General features: G+C 60.2%; 1 protein-coding gene across 1 annotated transcript in view; it reads right to left on the reverse strand.

The window, feature by feature from the left end:
- Positions 1-15,659, reverse strand: part of PIK3R3 (phosphoinositide-3-kinase regulatory subunit 3) — a 77,801-nt gene that overhangs the window by 45,451 nt on the left and 16,691 nt on the right. Inside the window, 2 exon segments of the mRNA XM_054211865.1 lie at positions 14,707-14,792; positions 15,151-15,352. Of these exon segments, the coding sequence (XP_054067840.1) occupies positions 14,707-14,792; positions 15,151-15,352 (288 nt within the window).

A 15,659-nucleotide genomic window follows, 5' to 3' on the forward strand; every position in this document is an offset into this window, starting at 1 on the left:
TCCTGGCACTGGGGAAATGGGGGTGGGGGCAGAGCCAGGGCCCCCTTTCACCCTGCAAACCGGGGGTTCCTCCACTTGATGCCCTGTGGAGTTCCCTTGGATGGGATGGGGTAGGGGTTGGGGAGGACGGGGACTGGGAGGCTGGGGGCATATAGGAACCCAAATCAGAAATGAAATAAAAAAATCATAACTATATAAAAACAGGTAACAGTTATCCCATTCTCTCTAAAAATGCCGATTCTGGAGCTGTTGGCACTAGGGTGGATGCAGAAGGGTGGCAGCTCCTCCTGTGACCCTCCCTGCCCTGGCCATCCCACCTCGTGGCAGAGGCATCCCTGGGGGCCCTGTCCCCACTGTCCCCTGAAGGTGACAGAGGACTCCGTGGGCAAGGCTAGCCAGCACCCGCATACCAGCCCCAGGAGCTCATGGGTGCCCTGGAGAGGGTCCCTTGTCACCAGGGCTGGAGGGTGCGCAGATGACCTCTCCCCAGGGATTATGGCTGGAGTGGGGGGCTCTCATGAGGAGCATGAGGCAGGCAGGGATCAGGGGCTTACCGGGGATTAAGGTATTTTCTATGCATTTAAACTACTCATCACAAACCCGGAGCTATCTAGGAATGAGTGACATGGTGCTCAGCACCCAGGGGACAGGGGAAGAGTTGGAGGAGAAGCTAATACCTGCCCCGGTCCCCAGCTGGCGGCTTGCAGGGAGCAGCGGGATGATGCTCACAGAGGCTTGGAAACCCCCAAAGCCCCAGGGATGGCCTGTGGGCCCCGATTCAGGGAGACGAGCACATCACACAACCCCAGTGAGATGCAATCTGGTGGAGGAGAGGTTGGGAGGCTCGAGGGGGACAGCAGCAAGTCCCAGGGGGACAGCAGGGCTCCGTGCCCTCTCTGTGGCCAGGACAGAGTGGTCCCTCCTGGGAGGCATGAGGGCTGGGTGGCTGCAGGAGCTTGTTAACCTTAATCCTCCCTTGGATTAATGCTCCGGGGAGCTGGGGACAGTGGTTAAACCTGCAGGAGTGAGCCCTCGCGTTGAGCGCGGCACTGCAGTGGGGTCAGGGGGGGACAGAGGGCACAGTTTAAGGGCAAGGAGAGGGGCAGGCAGTCCCGTGGCCTAATCTGACATGTGGCCTCGGATTTTGTGGGCATGTTCCTGGGCCCTGCCCTCCCTGGGAGCAAAGGGATGGGCAGCGTGATGGCCAGCTCTCCATGCCGGGGTCATGTCCGGCAACGAGAAGCTGCTGCTGGGTCTGGCTCTGCAGGGCCACTGCGGGCTGAACCCCCGGGGATCAGAGCAGCCTGGAGGTGCCAGCCCAAGGTGGAAACCTCCTGCTCTTGGAAAGATTCTCTTTTGGGGGAATGCTTGCTTGGCATGAAGTCTCTGGGGTGAAATCCATCTCTTGGGCTGAGCTTTCAGCCTGTCTCATTGGAGAAGTGCGAGGATGCTCAGGGATGCTCAGACAGACCATACTCCCACTCATGCTGACCCTAGACACCCGCAGAGGATCCCCTATCTCATGCCATTAGGAGCCACCCCTCTCTGCAGCCACCAGCCATACGGTGGGGCTTGCAAGCCCACGCAGGGGCAGAGCAGCCTGCCTGGCATCCCTGCAGATGGGGCCACTTGTCCTCAGAGCAGCCCTATCTCCCCCCGCAAAACAGGTACCAAGAGACCCATGCGACCTGCTGTGTCACCCTGTCCCAGCCTGCTCAGGACCCTGTGCCAAGTCCCCAGCCCAGCCGAGCTGCAAATTCCACATGGATGTCCTTAGAGGAGGTTCCCATCCCTTGTCGGCGCGGGTGCAGCTGCCTCCTGGACATCCCCTGGTCTGAGCTGTTTTGCCCGGCAGCTGGCTTCGGCATGAAGGTGCCACTGAGTTACGCCAACGTCCCCTGGACCCTGAGCACCGGTTACACCTCCTTCACCCCTCTGAAGGCTTGGCCCCTCGTGGGAATTCTCTGCCCTGCGCCTAATCCAGCCCATGGCTCCATGCTTTGGGGCTGGCACCACCCAAACCTGCCACCTGTCCCAGGGAGATGCCACAGGACATTGTCACCCATTCCAACGGGGTCAGTGTCACCTTGGGTGTCTCCTTGGTGGGGCAGGGATGGCTTTGCAGGCGCTGCGGGTTCCGTGTGCCTGTCCCCTGAGGCAGCAAGGCGGAGTGGGATGTACCGTCCTAAGTGGCATCTTAACTAGATCTGATCCAGCCTCGCAAAGGCACAGCGCCTTCAATTCCCTTAGCACTCCAAATCTGCTACTGTGCATCTAAGCGGATTATTTTAAATACCCCATGATGGACTGCTCCTTTGTAATATAATCCAGCCTCGTGTGTCCCATTCCCCTCCTATTTGCTGTGATTTAGCTGCAGCTGTGACAGCTAGAAACCTCCCCAGCTCCCCCTGCTCCCTAGGAAACATCCCTTGTACCAGCCCCTTCCCCAAATCCTGCTCTGCCCTGTGCGGCCGGATCCTGGGGATGCTCCTGCTGCCTTCCATGCACCCTTAGCGTGCAGCCTTTCGCCTCTTGGGGTGAACGGTGGTCGTGGGATGTGCTCCCCCAGAGCTGTTTCATCTGTACCCAGAGCTGAGCCCCTGCGCTGGCATCGCCCTCACCCGCCCCTCGGGGCCAGATCCTGCCTCGGCTGCTTTCACCCAGAGAGGGGCCATGCAGGAGCCCCTTTGGGTAGGTTTTACCAGTTTTCAGGCCTCTTGCTCAAGCTGACTGGCTCTGACACCTCAGCACTGCCACGGAGTCAGCCAAGCAAGAAAGCATCCTGTCTTGCACTCCCACTGGAGAGTGGAATTTGGGGAGAGCGGGAGCCGGCAGGGAGCCCACCCAGCCCCGCTCTCGGCAACGGCAAAGACGCCGCCGCTTTTCCAAGTGCTTCCCTTTGGGGCTTGTCTGATTAATGAGGGCTTGTTATTTCCAAACTGTTTGAAATCGTGTTTATTTTATCTGCCGCCGGATTCCTCTGACTCAGGGCTCATCGTTAACTGCCAAAGATGAGTGACAGATCCTGCTAATTACAGCTAATGATGGCCTTAAAGGATCTCTGCACGCGCACGTGTGTTTGTGTGCACACATGCCAAGGGCCATTTATAATTTAAAGTGGGGAGAGTCGTTAGCATAAACCGTGCCCGGATTAATTGCAGAGAGCGGCCTCTCTGGGGAGGATGCTCACCAAGAGGTTGTGGTTTCAAGCGCTGGATGCTGAGGACGGTACAGGCTGCCTGGGCAGCGGCCGGGTGTCAGACTTGGGGACGTCAAATCAAAGCCACCACCATAGGAAATGTTTGGCGCAGAGCCACCGAGTAGCCAGTGGGGACCAGGGGACCCCAATATGTGCCACAGGCACGACCGGCTCAGAGCCATGCCGGGCCACGGGAGCTGACATCCACCCCCTGGCAGAGCTCTGTGGGGTGTTTTCCAGCTGGGAGGAGCGCCGTGACCAAGAGATCCAGTTCTCCCCTAGCTTCCATGGGAACAGGCAGTGGGAGTACTGGCAGATGCTTTCTATGGCCTCCCTGAGGACAAAGTACCTGCAGGAGCATAACCTGTTACTAGACACTGGAGACTTCCCCTGGGGGACTGGGTTAGCAGTGCCCCTGCCTTGGGGAGAGCTCTCCTCCCTTCAGACCCTGGGCGATCCAGTCCTGGTGTTGGCTTCTTTGCTTTTGCCTTTCTCCCCAGGAGGGAAAGAGGGAGGATGGAGAAGAGGAGGCTTTCCTCACCCCTGGGCTGGAGGTCGTGGCATGAGAAGCAGCGGTTGCCTGGCTCACGGCCACCAGCCCGGTGAGGGGACGGGTGGGTGGCAGCTCAGGCAGAATGGGCGTATCCTGTGGAAGAGCTGACCAGGGGACTTCCACGACCGGCACAGTGGGGTTTAGAATCATAGAATCATTTAGTTTGGAAAAGACCTTTAAGATCATCGAGTCCAACCTAGCACTGCCAAGTCCACCACTCAACCGTGTACCTGACCCAGCTTTTCACTTGCCTGGGCAGACTTTCCCCCACCCCTGCAAAGAGGAAGCATGGGGACAGATCCGTGTGTCCCCCAGCTCCATCTCCTTGCCCTTTCCCTTCCTCAGGGGTCTGAGTGATACCCTCGTCCCTCTTCCAGCCCTACTGACGCAGGCGTGGAAGAGGCATCCAGAAGGAAACCAAAAGCTGTTCCAGATGGCCAAAGGCTCAGCAGAGCAGAACAGCTCTGCTCCCCAGCCCTTATCTTTCTGCAAACCAAATCCACCCTTCTTGGAAAAAAGTAATTCAAGCTCCTCGGTCTTCCTCGGAGCTGGTGAGCGGGAAGAGCAAAGCGCCAGCGCCGGCTCCTCGGGGAGGAGAAGCGCCATCCTGCAAAGTGCTTCTATATCGGTCTCCGCCATGAGAAGGTCTAAATTGGAAGTGATGGCAGCAGCAAGCGTCGGGAAGCCGAGATGGACTCTGGGGCCAGGGCGAAGGGATTTCAGGGGCTGGATGTGCTCGGCACGGAGGGACGCCTGCCAGCGCAGGACACTGCAGCTCTCATCCCACTAAAAGCTGAGAGGAAACAACTTGGACAAGGAGTTTTGGCTTCCTCACTGAAAAGACCAGATTCAGGTCAAGCCTGATGGCTTGTGAATTTGTTGTGGATCTTTTGAATTGTTCTAGACCCCCAAACACTCAGGTTTCTCTTTCTGAAACACTCCAGATGTTTCAATTTAAGGCTCTTCCAGCAACAGCTGTCGGAGGCTGCGGAGCAGAGCTCCCCTCAGAAATGTGCAGCCACTCGACGGTTGCGACCGCTCCTGAGATGGCCCAGCGAGGCTGGCAGCTTGGATTGGTGCTTTTTGCATTGCCGAAGCCCTTTCACTGTGGGTATCAGTCCTCCAAGCCCCATTCACACAGGGGTTCTAGGGGCTCATGCTCTCCTGACACCACTCTTCCCCCTGGTGTGGCTTCCTTTGCCATTGTTGGCCAACGGCACCTTGCAAAGCCTTCTCCAGGCCACCATCCCCATAGCAATAAATCCCAATGTAGCAGGGTGGGGAGGCGACAGGAGAGATGCTCTGGAGAAGATCCAGACTGGGAGTGGGAGGCACGAGCACTGGAGCGAGAGCAGTGCCAACCACGCTGAGTGCCTGCTTCAGCGGGATCGGCACCGTCTTACTGCGGACCCAGAGCTCTGATGGTGTTGGTGACCTCGAGGACATCAGTCTGGGCAGTCCATGTCTGTGGGACATGGAGATGCACAGCCCATGGGAAATGGGTGGTTTTAAGGCCCTGGGGTGACTTTGGGGTGTGCAGAGCCGATCGGTCTCTCCCAAGCGCAGGTGAGATGCTTTTACCCCTCTGCCATGGCCAAGGAGGGTCAGAGCCATCTGAGACATGGGGTGCGCGACAGGACAGGTCTGGGCACCATGCTGCAAGCTGGTGCACGGCGGCACGCTGAGCCCTCCCCAAATAACCCCTGTGATCGCCATCACCCAGAGAACGAGCCCGGTTGCAAAGAAAACAGGGAAGCAGCAGAAAAAATAAAGGCGCTGCCATGGCAGTGTGCACGCCAGGTTGGAAATTTGGGATGGTGCCCAAGCACAGCCCCGGATGCTCCTCCCACCCCAGGGCACGAAGGGCCAACGCAGGATGGAGAAATTAGGGGTGGCAGAGGCCAGTGGGAGGGCACCCTGCCGACAGCACCGGGAACGGGCATCCGGAACTCGTGGGTCCTCCAGGTACTTGGGAAGAGCTGGGGATGCTCAGCAAAGATCCTGCAGCCATGACTGCGTGGTGTGAGGTCGAATGGTCTATCCCCAGCCCTGTGTCTCCTGGGGACAACGTGGCGCCTGGCTGCTCGGTAAGATGCCAGCCTCTGTGGGCACCCCAACTCCTTCACCACCTGCACCCCACCTCAAATGCCAGAAGTACCCAAAAGATGGAGAAATCTGCTCTGCAACCCCAACGCATGGCTGTGAGCTCCCAGAGACTTCTTGTAGTCCCTGAGCCCTGGCCATGGGGCAGTAACTTTCAGCTGAAGGAAAGGATGAATGGAGATGAACTGGGCAGGCGCAGCTTTGCTGGGAGAACTGGAAGGTTCTTGAGGCCAGGATAAGAGGCGATGCCAGTTCCTGGCTCCTAACCCTGTGCGTACCACTGCCAGAGACTGAGAACGCCAAACTCATTGCATCTCTGCCCTGGGCCTCTGGTTATCTCCAGCCTCAGCCGTCCTGGGGGCAGGAGCGGGTCATGGCTCGGCTCGGTGTCCCTGGCCCTGCCAGCGCAGGCAGGGTGTGGGTGGAGGTGTGGGTAGCGGCAGCGGTCCCTGCCCTATCTGGCAGCCTCTGGGATTAGCTGTGCGGCATCGGAGGGCTCTAGCAGTGGCTGGGTATGAACAGATACACACAGATAAGGTGACCTGAACTCTAGGGACAGCGAGGCAGCTTCATTAACCCCCGCGCATCCAGGTGCTAATGAAGACTCTATCATCCCACGTCCCTCCCTGGCAGCTTGTGTGTGACCGTCAGTCCTGGCTCAGGTGAGGACAAACGCCTCCACTTTCATGGGTGGCCCCTCTCTGCTGGAGCTGCTCGGGGACACTGCTGGTATGGGGACCCAAACGGTGCAGGGTAACACAGCCTGCACGAGGACAGAGCTGGTGCAGGCATCCACAGCCAATGTGGGGCCCCGCAGCCAGTACAGAGAGCTGAGGATGGTGCAGGGACATGCAGCCAGGATGGAGACCGTCGACAGTACAGGGACAGGCAGCCACAGGGGGGACCCAGGTGGTACAGGGACGTGCAGCCAGGATGGGGACCCTGCCGGTCCATGGGCACGACGCAAGGGATGGAGACCCATGGACAGTGTGGGGACACACAGGTAGGACGGGGACCCAGCCAGCACGGGGACCCTGTAGAGCCCCGGGACAGAGTGATGCTGCAGGGCAGAGGATGACCAGCAGCATCGTCCACCTCTCTGATGGCCTGAGCCCCATCCCCACATCCCTCCCCAGGCTCCGGCTCTCTGGCTGCAGCACACAGGAGGGTCCAGCACTGTGAGGGCACGTCGAGGGAGAGAATCACCACCAGGTCCCTGCCTCCATCCCCATCGCTGGTGGGCCACGGGCTGCTCGGGGATGGGCACAGCACAGCACGGCCCTCCCCATCCCATTAGCTCCGGCATGAAAGTGCCCGCCGCGGCGGCAGCCGGCCTGGCCACCATCTCCGCTTCCAGGTAAACAGATGAGGCAAGCGACTTGCCTTCCCTCCCTGCCCAGCAGCCCCGGCCGCACAGACCCGTCATTCAGCCCCACCGCCCCGCACAAGCCCCCAGTGTTCGGGAAAGGGCTCGTCCTCCCCCGGGGGGCACCGGGGGGGGACACGCCATGGCCAGGCGGTTGACACCCGGCCAGGCTGGAGCAGGGCCAGCAGGCACAGAAAGAGCCGCTGTGTTTTGGCCGGCTCCCACCGTGCCGGGGCGGGGGCAGAAGGGGCCCCTTTGTGCGTGCGGGACCTGGGGGGTGCCCCCATGGCTCGGCTGCATCCGAGGTCCTGCAAGGCTGTGGCCGTGGTCACGGGTGGGTCCATGGGGAAGCCTGAAGGGGTGAGGGGGTCGGAGGTGGCAGGCAGTGGAGCTCAGGTGCTGCTGCTGCCTTATGACCATCCGAAAGAGAGACTTGCACCCCCAGACTACGGGAGACAAAGGCAGTGGGGGGGGATGTTGACCAGGGACATGCTCAAGCGATGGCAGAGGCCGGAGCAGGAGGCAGCTGTCCCTGAGTGTCACCCTACGAGCATCCTCTCCAGCCAGTGGGAAGCGTGGGCACACTCCCGGTGCATCCATCCCGCCTCCGCCGGCACAGACAGCAGGTCACCCACTGGAAGCATTATCCATCATCCACAAGCAGCCATCAGTGCCTTCGCTGGGGACAGCGTCCCCTCTTGCATGCCTGGCACCTTCCTCCCTGGCTGCTCCCCCAAAAAGGTGGCTTTCTTCCCCAAGGAGCGCAGGGAAAGCATTTTCCACCACGGCAGAGGAAAATGGATTCACAATCCAATTTTACCCTAGTACCACTTCAGTGATTTTGATGGAGCTGCTCTGGATGGGTGCCAGTTTGAGCCAGAGGACAGCTGTTGCGGCTTCATAGACCAGGGGTTTCTTATCTGTGTCACCTTTGATTACTGTAATTGAAATCCTGCTCTGATCTGAGCCGTGCCCAAATGTTTCTGCTGCCTGTGCGGCTCTCGGCTCGAACGGCAAAATGACGTTAATAGATTTTAAAGCCAGGCAAGGCCTGTGAGAGCATTTCTGCCTGACCTCCCGGGATAGCAGCCGACAGTCACCACTTACCCCGGTCCCGCGCTCGGCCGCTGGCACAGCCCTGCCATCCCCCCGTGATTCATTTTCCCTCCTGGAAGCACAAATCCTGCCTTTCTCCAGAGCTGTTCATGTGTGGGTCAGGCAGCCTGCCTCCTCCCACCCCTTCGGAGCAGAGCTGGCATGCTCTCAAGGGATGCAGGGTCCAGGGGTGCTGGTGGAATCACGGAGGGATCAGTTGCCCTTGAGCCCTCCTGCTCCAGCATGAAATTCCCTGTGGGCAGCATTGCCCTTTTCTGGCATCTCCTGACCGAACGGGCAGCGGGGAGACATGCTGCTGCCCATCCGCTGCCAGGCAGGCTGCAGGGGACAGAAATGCCACCGCACAGGAGAGGATGCTCCCGGCGTTGGTGCCAAGCTGGAAAACCGGCTGCGGCTGGCGGTGCGACCGGCGCTTTGTCACCCTCCCCATCATCTTTTGTGAAGCTGCCGGTGGTGTTTAGCCAGAGTCACTGCAGCAGAAAGAGCGACTCCAGCCCAGACAGCGTCTGAGGGCTGGAGCCGGGAGGACACGTGCGCTGGCACGCGTGCTCCTGCAGTTTGGCTGGGTGAGCAGCCGGCACGAGGAGTGAGCCAGCCCTGGACGGGCTGTGACACCAAAGCCGGTGGCTCCAGCCGGTTTGGGCAGGGATGGCTCAGCCAGCCTGGCCTCCAGGAGCTGCCCTCTGGAGCAGGCAGGGAAGTCCCAGGAGCCTCATCCGCAGAATGCTGCAAACCCCCAGGGCCAAATGCTAGACAACCTCCATGAACCCCTGGATTTTCCAGGCTGGCAGTTTTGGCGACCATGCAGCTAAGAACTGGTTGACAGGTGCTGACACAGCAGCCTGGGCTTGCACCAGTGAGGATTGGACGGAGCCATCCCAAAACTTCATACGCTGGCAAAAAGAAGAGAAAGCCGCCCAGATGGCAACCCCAGTGCCCCGCCACCGGCACGCTCGGAGGCTCCCTCCCGATCCCGGCTGGCCGAGCGGCAGCATTTCCTCTCCGGCAGCGAAACCCCCAGTGGGTCATGGACCGGCGGCACACACAATGCTTGGGGTTATCCAGGCCCTTATCTGCCCCGACCACGCGGAGCGGGGAGGAAAAGGGTTTCAATCCCAGCCGAGCTGTTTCCGTTGGGAGCCATTCCCCCAGTCACAGGGGAGGGCTGGACCAGTCTCAACATCAGGACTGGTGGAGCAGGACTGTGGATGCCATGGGGAGAGAGGGACCATGGGCTTGTCACCCTGTATCCCCATGGCATTGCCAGCGTCCCTCCTCGTGCCAGGGAAGCTGCCGGTCTCAGAGCAATGCAGTTGTTCCCACCCCAGCTTTGCCTGGCAGCACTGTGCCGTGGCCACCTGCAGAGCCCACGGATGGGAAGGGGACAGAGCTGGTGACCCTCAGGGAAGGGGCTGCCACCGGGGCACACAGCGGATTTCTGGGCTGGCTGAAACATCCCCAGCTGGTGTTGCCGCTCCCTGTCCCAGGGAGGCATCCCTGGTGTGCCGGGAAAATGCCTGCCTGGAGCAGTATGGGCAACCTGAGAAACCCCACCAGGAAAGGCCACCTCTGCCAGCCAGGAGGGGAAACTGAGGCACAAGGCGATGCTGAGGGAGGCCTCCCTTCCCCTTGTCCCTAGGCTGCCGTGGGACATCCCTCCCAGGGCTGCCGCCGCCGCTTAAAGCCAGCTGGAGGAAGGGGACTGTGGCACCGGGTCACTCCTAATTCCTCAGCCCAAAATCAGGGGGTGGGGGTACCCCCTGGCCTCGACTCCTCCAAGCTCTCCCGGCAGCAAGCACGGGGATGCAGGGAGCCGGCAGAGGCACCGACAAAGGCTGGGCTTTGCCGCCATCCCCTCCCGCTCCATGATTAATTGAATACAGGCTAAAATTAGCTGCGGAGGCAGCGCCCCTGGGGTCTCCCGGCAGCATCCCGCTGCCTGCCTGCAAGTGGGTCAGGCAGCAGCTGTCTCCCAGCTGGGTGCCCTGGGTGCTTGGGGGACCCCTGTCCTCTGCTGCGGGTGGGAGCATCGCTCCCTGCGCCACGGCACGGCTCTGCACCTCTCGCCTTCCCGCTGATGCCCATCTCGGAGGCTTTTCCCTCCCCGGATTCACCGGGCTGGGCTGCATTACGGGCAGAGCAGCTGGGGAGGCTCAAGGCCGCCTTCTGGGATGGCAGGAGTGCGGATCCCTGTCATGTTCCTCCCCGTGCCTTCGGGGAATCTGTTATTTTTAACCGCTCTCCCTATCTCACGTCACTAGTGAGGTTCTGGCGCTCTTTTCTCCCCCTGCTGCCCACCCCCCACCCCCCCATCCTTCCCCAGGGTTAATTTGCTTTCTTTGTATTACTTGCAGATTAGAGGAGGCAGCACCAGGTGTCTCGGCACAGGGGACCACTCGGCCACAGCCTCTCCACGCCGCCCTCCACCCACGGTTTTTTGGGTTGGGTTTTTTCCTGGCTATTTTTAACCCCCATCCTCAGTCCCAAGGGGATGAAACACCAAGGGATAACATAAACCAGAGGCACCCTGCGGCAGGGTGCTCCCATGCCGTCAGGGCAGCACCCGGACGTGGCCCCCAGCATCCCAGGCAGGTGGGGTCCCTCCTGGCAAGCCCTTTTCTCCTTCCTGATCCCGTCCCCCCCGCCCCCAATCCAAGTCTGCAACCTCCATCGTGACATGCGAGCCGGGGAGAGCGAGAGGACGGGCTTTTCCCTTGGATTCAGAAGAAAGCAAACAGGAAAAAAAGTTAATTAAAAACTTCAAAGGCAGATACTTCTAATTTGGTTTAACGCGGCAGCCCTGCTCAGCGGCGATGCTGTCACAGAGGTGCCTGCGTGAGGCTCAGGCTGGGAAGTGGCCAGGATGTCACATCATGAGATGCCACCCACCACCAGCACCACCACAGCCCCGTGGCCTCCATCCCTGCTGAGCGCTGGGATGTGGGGTGCCGTGGTGCTGGGCGCCTGGGGATCGCCACCCGCCAGGGACCAGATTTTGGAGCTTTTGGGAGAGTGACTCCATGGGGAGGCCGTGCCTCAGTTTCCCCGTGGCACGGGGCTGCCAAACCTGCTCTTTGGGAAGGCATTTTCAAGGCGCTTGGGCTGGATGCTGACCCCCACCTGCTGACATTATACCAGTGCCCCACGGAAAGTGGGGCAGGGCCGGGGGTCCCGGGGAAGCAGGGGGTGCCTCCCTCAGCGGGGTCCAGCAAAACAGTGGCCCCTGTTCTGGGGTGAGGAGGGGACCCTGGCACCGCTGGTCCTGTCCCCTCCAGCCACCGCTCTGAAGGAGGAAGGGGATGTCTCCTGGACTGATTCTCACTCTTTTCCCCAAAAGGAGCCCAAATCCTCTCATTTTCTCCAGAAACCTATGCCACAGGATGGCGATGCTCCTGCCCCCAGTGCTCTGCTGCCTTTCACTGCCTCCCGCCCCCACTTTTGGGGGTGGGTTGTTTGGGTTTTTTTCGTTTTTTTTTTCCTTTTTTTTTTTTTTCTTTTCTCAGAATTCTGAGCTGCATGGTGAGTAAAGGCATCCTGCTGTCTGAGGGCTAACGGCTTGCTGGAGAGATAATAAAGCAAAGGGGAGTAAATTAAAGTGGATATAAATAGCACCAGGAGAGGAAAAGGAGATGAAGTCATCTTCCTTCAGCTGAGCTGGTATTTGCATCACTTCTTCCCTTTGCCTTTCCCTGCCCCCTCGCCCTGCTCGGGAAACGGCCCCCCCAGCTTCTGGGGTCCTGCTGTGGGCCCTGTGTGCCTCCCGCCGTGTCCCCGTGGGGCTGGGGAATGTCCCCATGCCCCTGGGCTGCGCTGGGGCTGGCTGTCCATCACCGGGGGCTTGCTGCAGAGCACGGTGAGGTGGCCTGGACGCGGCCGCCTGGCCCCAAGCTCCGTCACGGCTTTGCCACTGACCCATAGCATTGTCCTATGCAAACCAGTGCCTCCAGCACGACCCCACTGCTGCATCCCCCAGTCGCTGGGAAGAGCTTTCAGGAGCCATCACGGACCCATCCCGTGCGATTCCCCTTCGCAGCCCCTCCATGGGCGGCTGCAGGGAGCCCCCCGGAGCCGTGCCTGCAGGAAGGGATGCCACAAACTCAACAACAGCAAATCTGCCCAAGGAACCCCCTCTGGCAACCAGATTTCATAATTCACATTTTTATTCTTGACGATTTTCAGATCCAAACGTCCACCACCAGCCCCAGGACAGATGGGAAACGAGGGACCCCAAAACCCTGCCGGACCCTGCCCGGGGTTGTCAGCCAGCTTCGGACCTCACCCGAGACATGACCCTCGCTGCCAAGGCGGTCACAGTCCCTGCAGCCCCCGAGCAGCCCCCAACCCCCCCCCCCCCAGCTGCCCCAAAACCCCCCCACCCCCTGGCACGAGGTATATTTACGCCTGAGTCAGAATGAGGTCACACCGCGGTTTCCTCCGTGTCAGCTACCGACTCCTATTCCTGTGCTATGCGCACACACCCGCCGTGTTATTGCAGGGTATTTATAGCTATTTTACATGTATAATTATAACACCACAACTCCGCACACGTACAGAAATAATCACGGTGCCGGGACGCGGGGGCAATGGGGGAGCGGGGCCAGGGCGATGGGAGCGGGGCCGGGGCAAGGACCCCACCACTAATAATAATTCTTTGCGCTTTATATAGAGCCCCTTTCATCCGCAGCTCTCAAAAACGCTTTGCAGGCATTTAATTAAGCTTCCCAACATCCTAATGTGATGACAGGCAAGTAATAATATCCTCACTTTTAGGTACGAAGACAGGGGAAGTGGCAGGACTCGTCCAAAGTCCCGCAGCGAGACAGCCCGTGGGGCAATGAGCCCATGTGCCCCGTGCCCTGCCCCACACTTGTGGGGTGCCCACCTCAGGACATGCCCATAGAGGAGGTTTTGACCCAGAAAGGGGATGAGGTCCCCAGAGTCCTGCCCAACCCCTCCGCTCAGTTTGGGGTGGGGGCGACCGGGGACAGAGCAGGGTCCGGGGATGGCCATGGAGGCACCGGGGACCACGGGGCTGCAGCTGGCCAACATCTGGATCAGCGGGTGGAAGAGCCGTACAGATCTCGACAAACTTGTGGGCGAGAGCTCGGGGGAGAGCAATAAATAAGATGACAGGTCTGAAAGGGCTGATTTACGAGGAATATTAAGAGTCGTAATCCTGCCTGGCCCAGCCACCCCCCAGGGAGGCAGGGTGATGACAAGGACCCAGATACATCAGATACATCAGAAGGAGAGAGGATTCACTGGGGCCAACGCCAACATGTCTCCAAGCAGGAGGGTTGGAAGCAGTTGTGCCTCCCGGGGGTCTGGGCAGCTCGGTGGCAGGGGCACAGATGGATCTCGGTGTCTGCCTGGAGGTGGGATCCCACAGGGATGGACCCCTGTGGTCCTCAAGGTCTGCGGTTGTGCTCTGCTGAGCGCCCTCCCTCCCACGTACATCCCTGCCTGGATGGACCACTTGCCTCCCATCCCTGGAGTGCTGCAGAGGGCACAAGGGGCATGTGCTTTGGTTTTGGACACCAATGGGACATGAGATGCCACCAAGCAAGAGGGACATGGCAGGAGAAGGTGGCCAGCAGAGGGCTGGGACTTCAACTACCAGAGACCAAAGAGGTGCTGGAGACAAACGCTGGCGTCGGTAATAAAAGGGGCAGAACCGCAGCCCTGGGGGGTGAAGGCTGGGTGGGGTCATTAACATCTGCATAAAAACATGCCCCCAGCTCCTTTCCCACGCATGGGGAGGGAGGGGGACAAGTGCCCATCCTTGTCCCCGTCCTGGGGATGCCCCATGGGGGAAGCAGCAGTGCGCCCATGGACGCGATGTGACACTGCACACATGAGGACTAAACGCAAGTCAAAAATCATAAACCCGGATTCGATCCTGTAACAAGCACCATCCTGCCATTTATCCTGCCATTTTATGGTTGTGTTGGTATTTCCCCCCACCACCCCCGACTGCAGCCAGGTCCCTGCCCACCGAAACAAACCACGCAGCAGCCCCCGACTGAGAGCACCCACATCGACCAAGCCCCCAGAATGGGGGAGCGGGACCCGCTCGCACCACACCGGGACCAAAGAGCAGCAACGCGGACATTAAGCAAGAAAACAGCTGTGAAACTCCCGAGGGGCCTCACAGAAATGCCCCAAAACCAGTCTCTCTGACGAGAAAGGAGGCGGGGGGGAAATGTGCGCCTGGCCGGGGAGCCAGCGCAGCCCAGACACTGCCACAGGGATGCGGGCACCTTCCCGTCACAACACCGGCCACCAAAACTGCTCCGTGACATGCTGCTATCGCCTCCCCGAAATTCACTCCTGCTGCCCCCCCTCCGCTGCCAGCTGGGTATCTCTTACCAGGGGCTGATGGTGCCTCCGCCGTCTCGCCGGCCATGATGAGGGACTCAAGGATCCTTGCGCGGAGCTCGGGGCTCGCCTCGGTGCTGCGGGGAGAAGGATAGGGATGTCCAGGAGGGTGCAGGCAGCTGAGCCCCCCCAGAAATCCTCATGCCCCCAGGACAGGAGCCAGCCACCCCAATGGATCCCTTGTAGGACTGAGGTGGTGTGGCGTATGCCAGTCCCGTGTGCGACATCACGCATGGTCACTGTGGGAATGGGTGTGATGTCAGAGCATCACAGTTGGGATGGGGTTCCCAGCTCTGGCCTCCCCCTTCGGAAAACCCTTCACTGGTGGGCTGCCATCCAGCAAAAACAGCTTGGTTGGAGGCCAATGTGCCTGTGCCTGGCTACGGGCATCCTTCTCTTGCTCACCCTGTCCCGTGCATGGCAGGGCCACCTCACCTGGCTGCCGTGGGGCGGAGAAGCAGGTCCCCGAAGAGCTCGCCGAGGAGCCGGGGTGAGAGGCGGCTCCTGCGGGTGCCCTGGCAGAGGTGGCAGAAGTGGCGGGCGAGCTGGCGCAGGAGCAGCGCCTGGGGCTGCGGCAGGGCTGGGGGGGCCAGCAGGGCTCTGGCTCGCTGGCCACACTCCTCCAGGCCTGGGGTCTCTGCAGCGGAGGAGAAACAGGAGAAAAAGTCTCACTTCAGGAGGTTGGGGCATCCCCTTGTGTCTCATGGAGGCCTGGCACATACGACATGAGCTGTGGCACGTCTCTACTCCCCACGGAGCTCCCAAAAAACCCTGACCTCAACCTCTTCCCACAAAACCATGACTGTTGCTTTGCAGCCTATCCCTTCCCGCAGACGTGGTTATCCCAGGGAACACAGGGCATGAAGAGGAGATGCCCGGGGGGAGGCTGCCAGCCCCATTTACCCACTCACAGCACCCCAGGTCGGATTGTAGGGGGACTTCAG

The sequence above is a fragment of the Rissa tridactyla genome, chromosome 8 (genome assembly GCF_028500815.1).
Source record: "Rissa tridactyla isolate bRisTri1 chromosome 8, bRisTri1.patW.cur.20221130, whole genome shotgun sequence".
Lineage (NCBI taxonomy): Eukaryota > Metazoa > Chordata > Aves > Charadriiformes > Laridae > Rissa > Rissa tridactyla.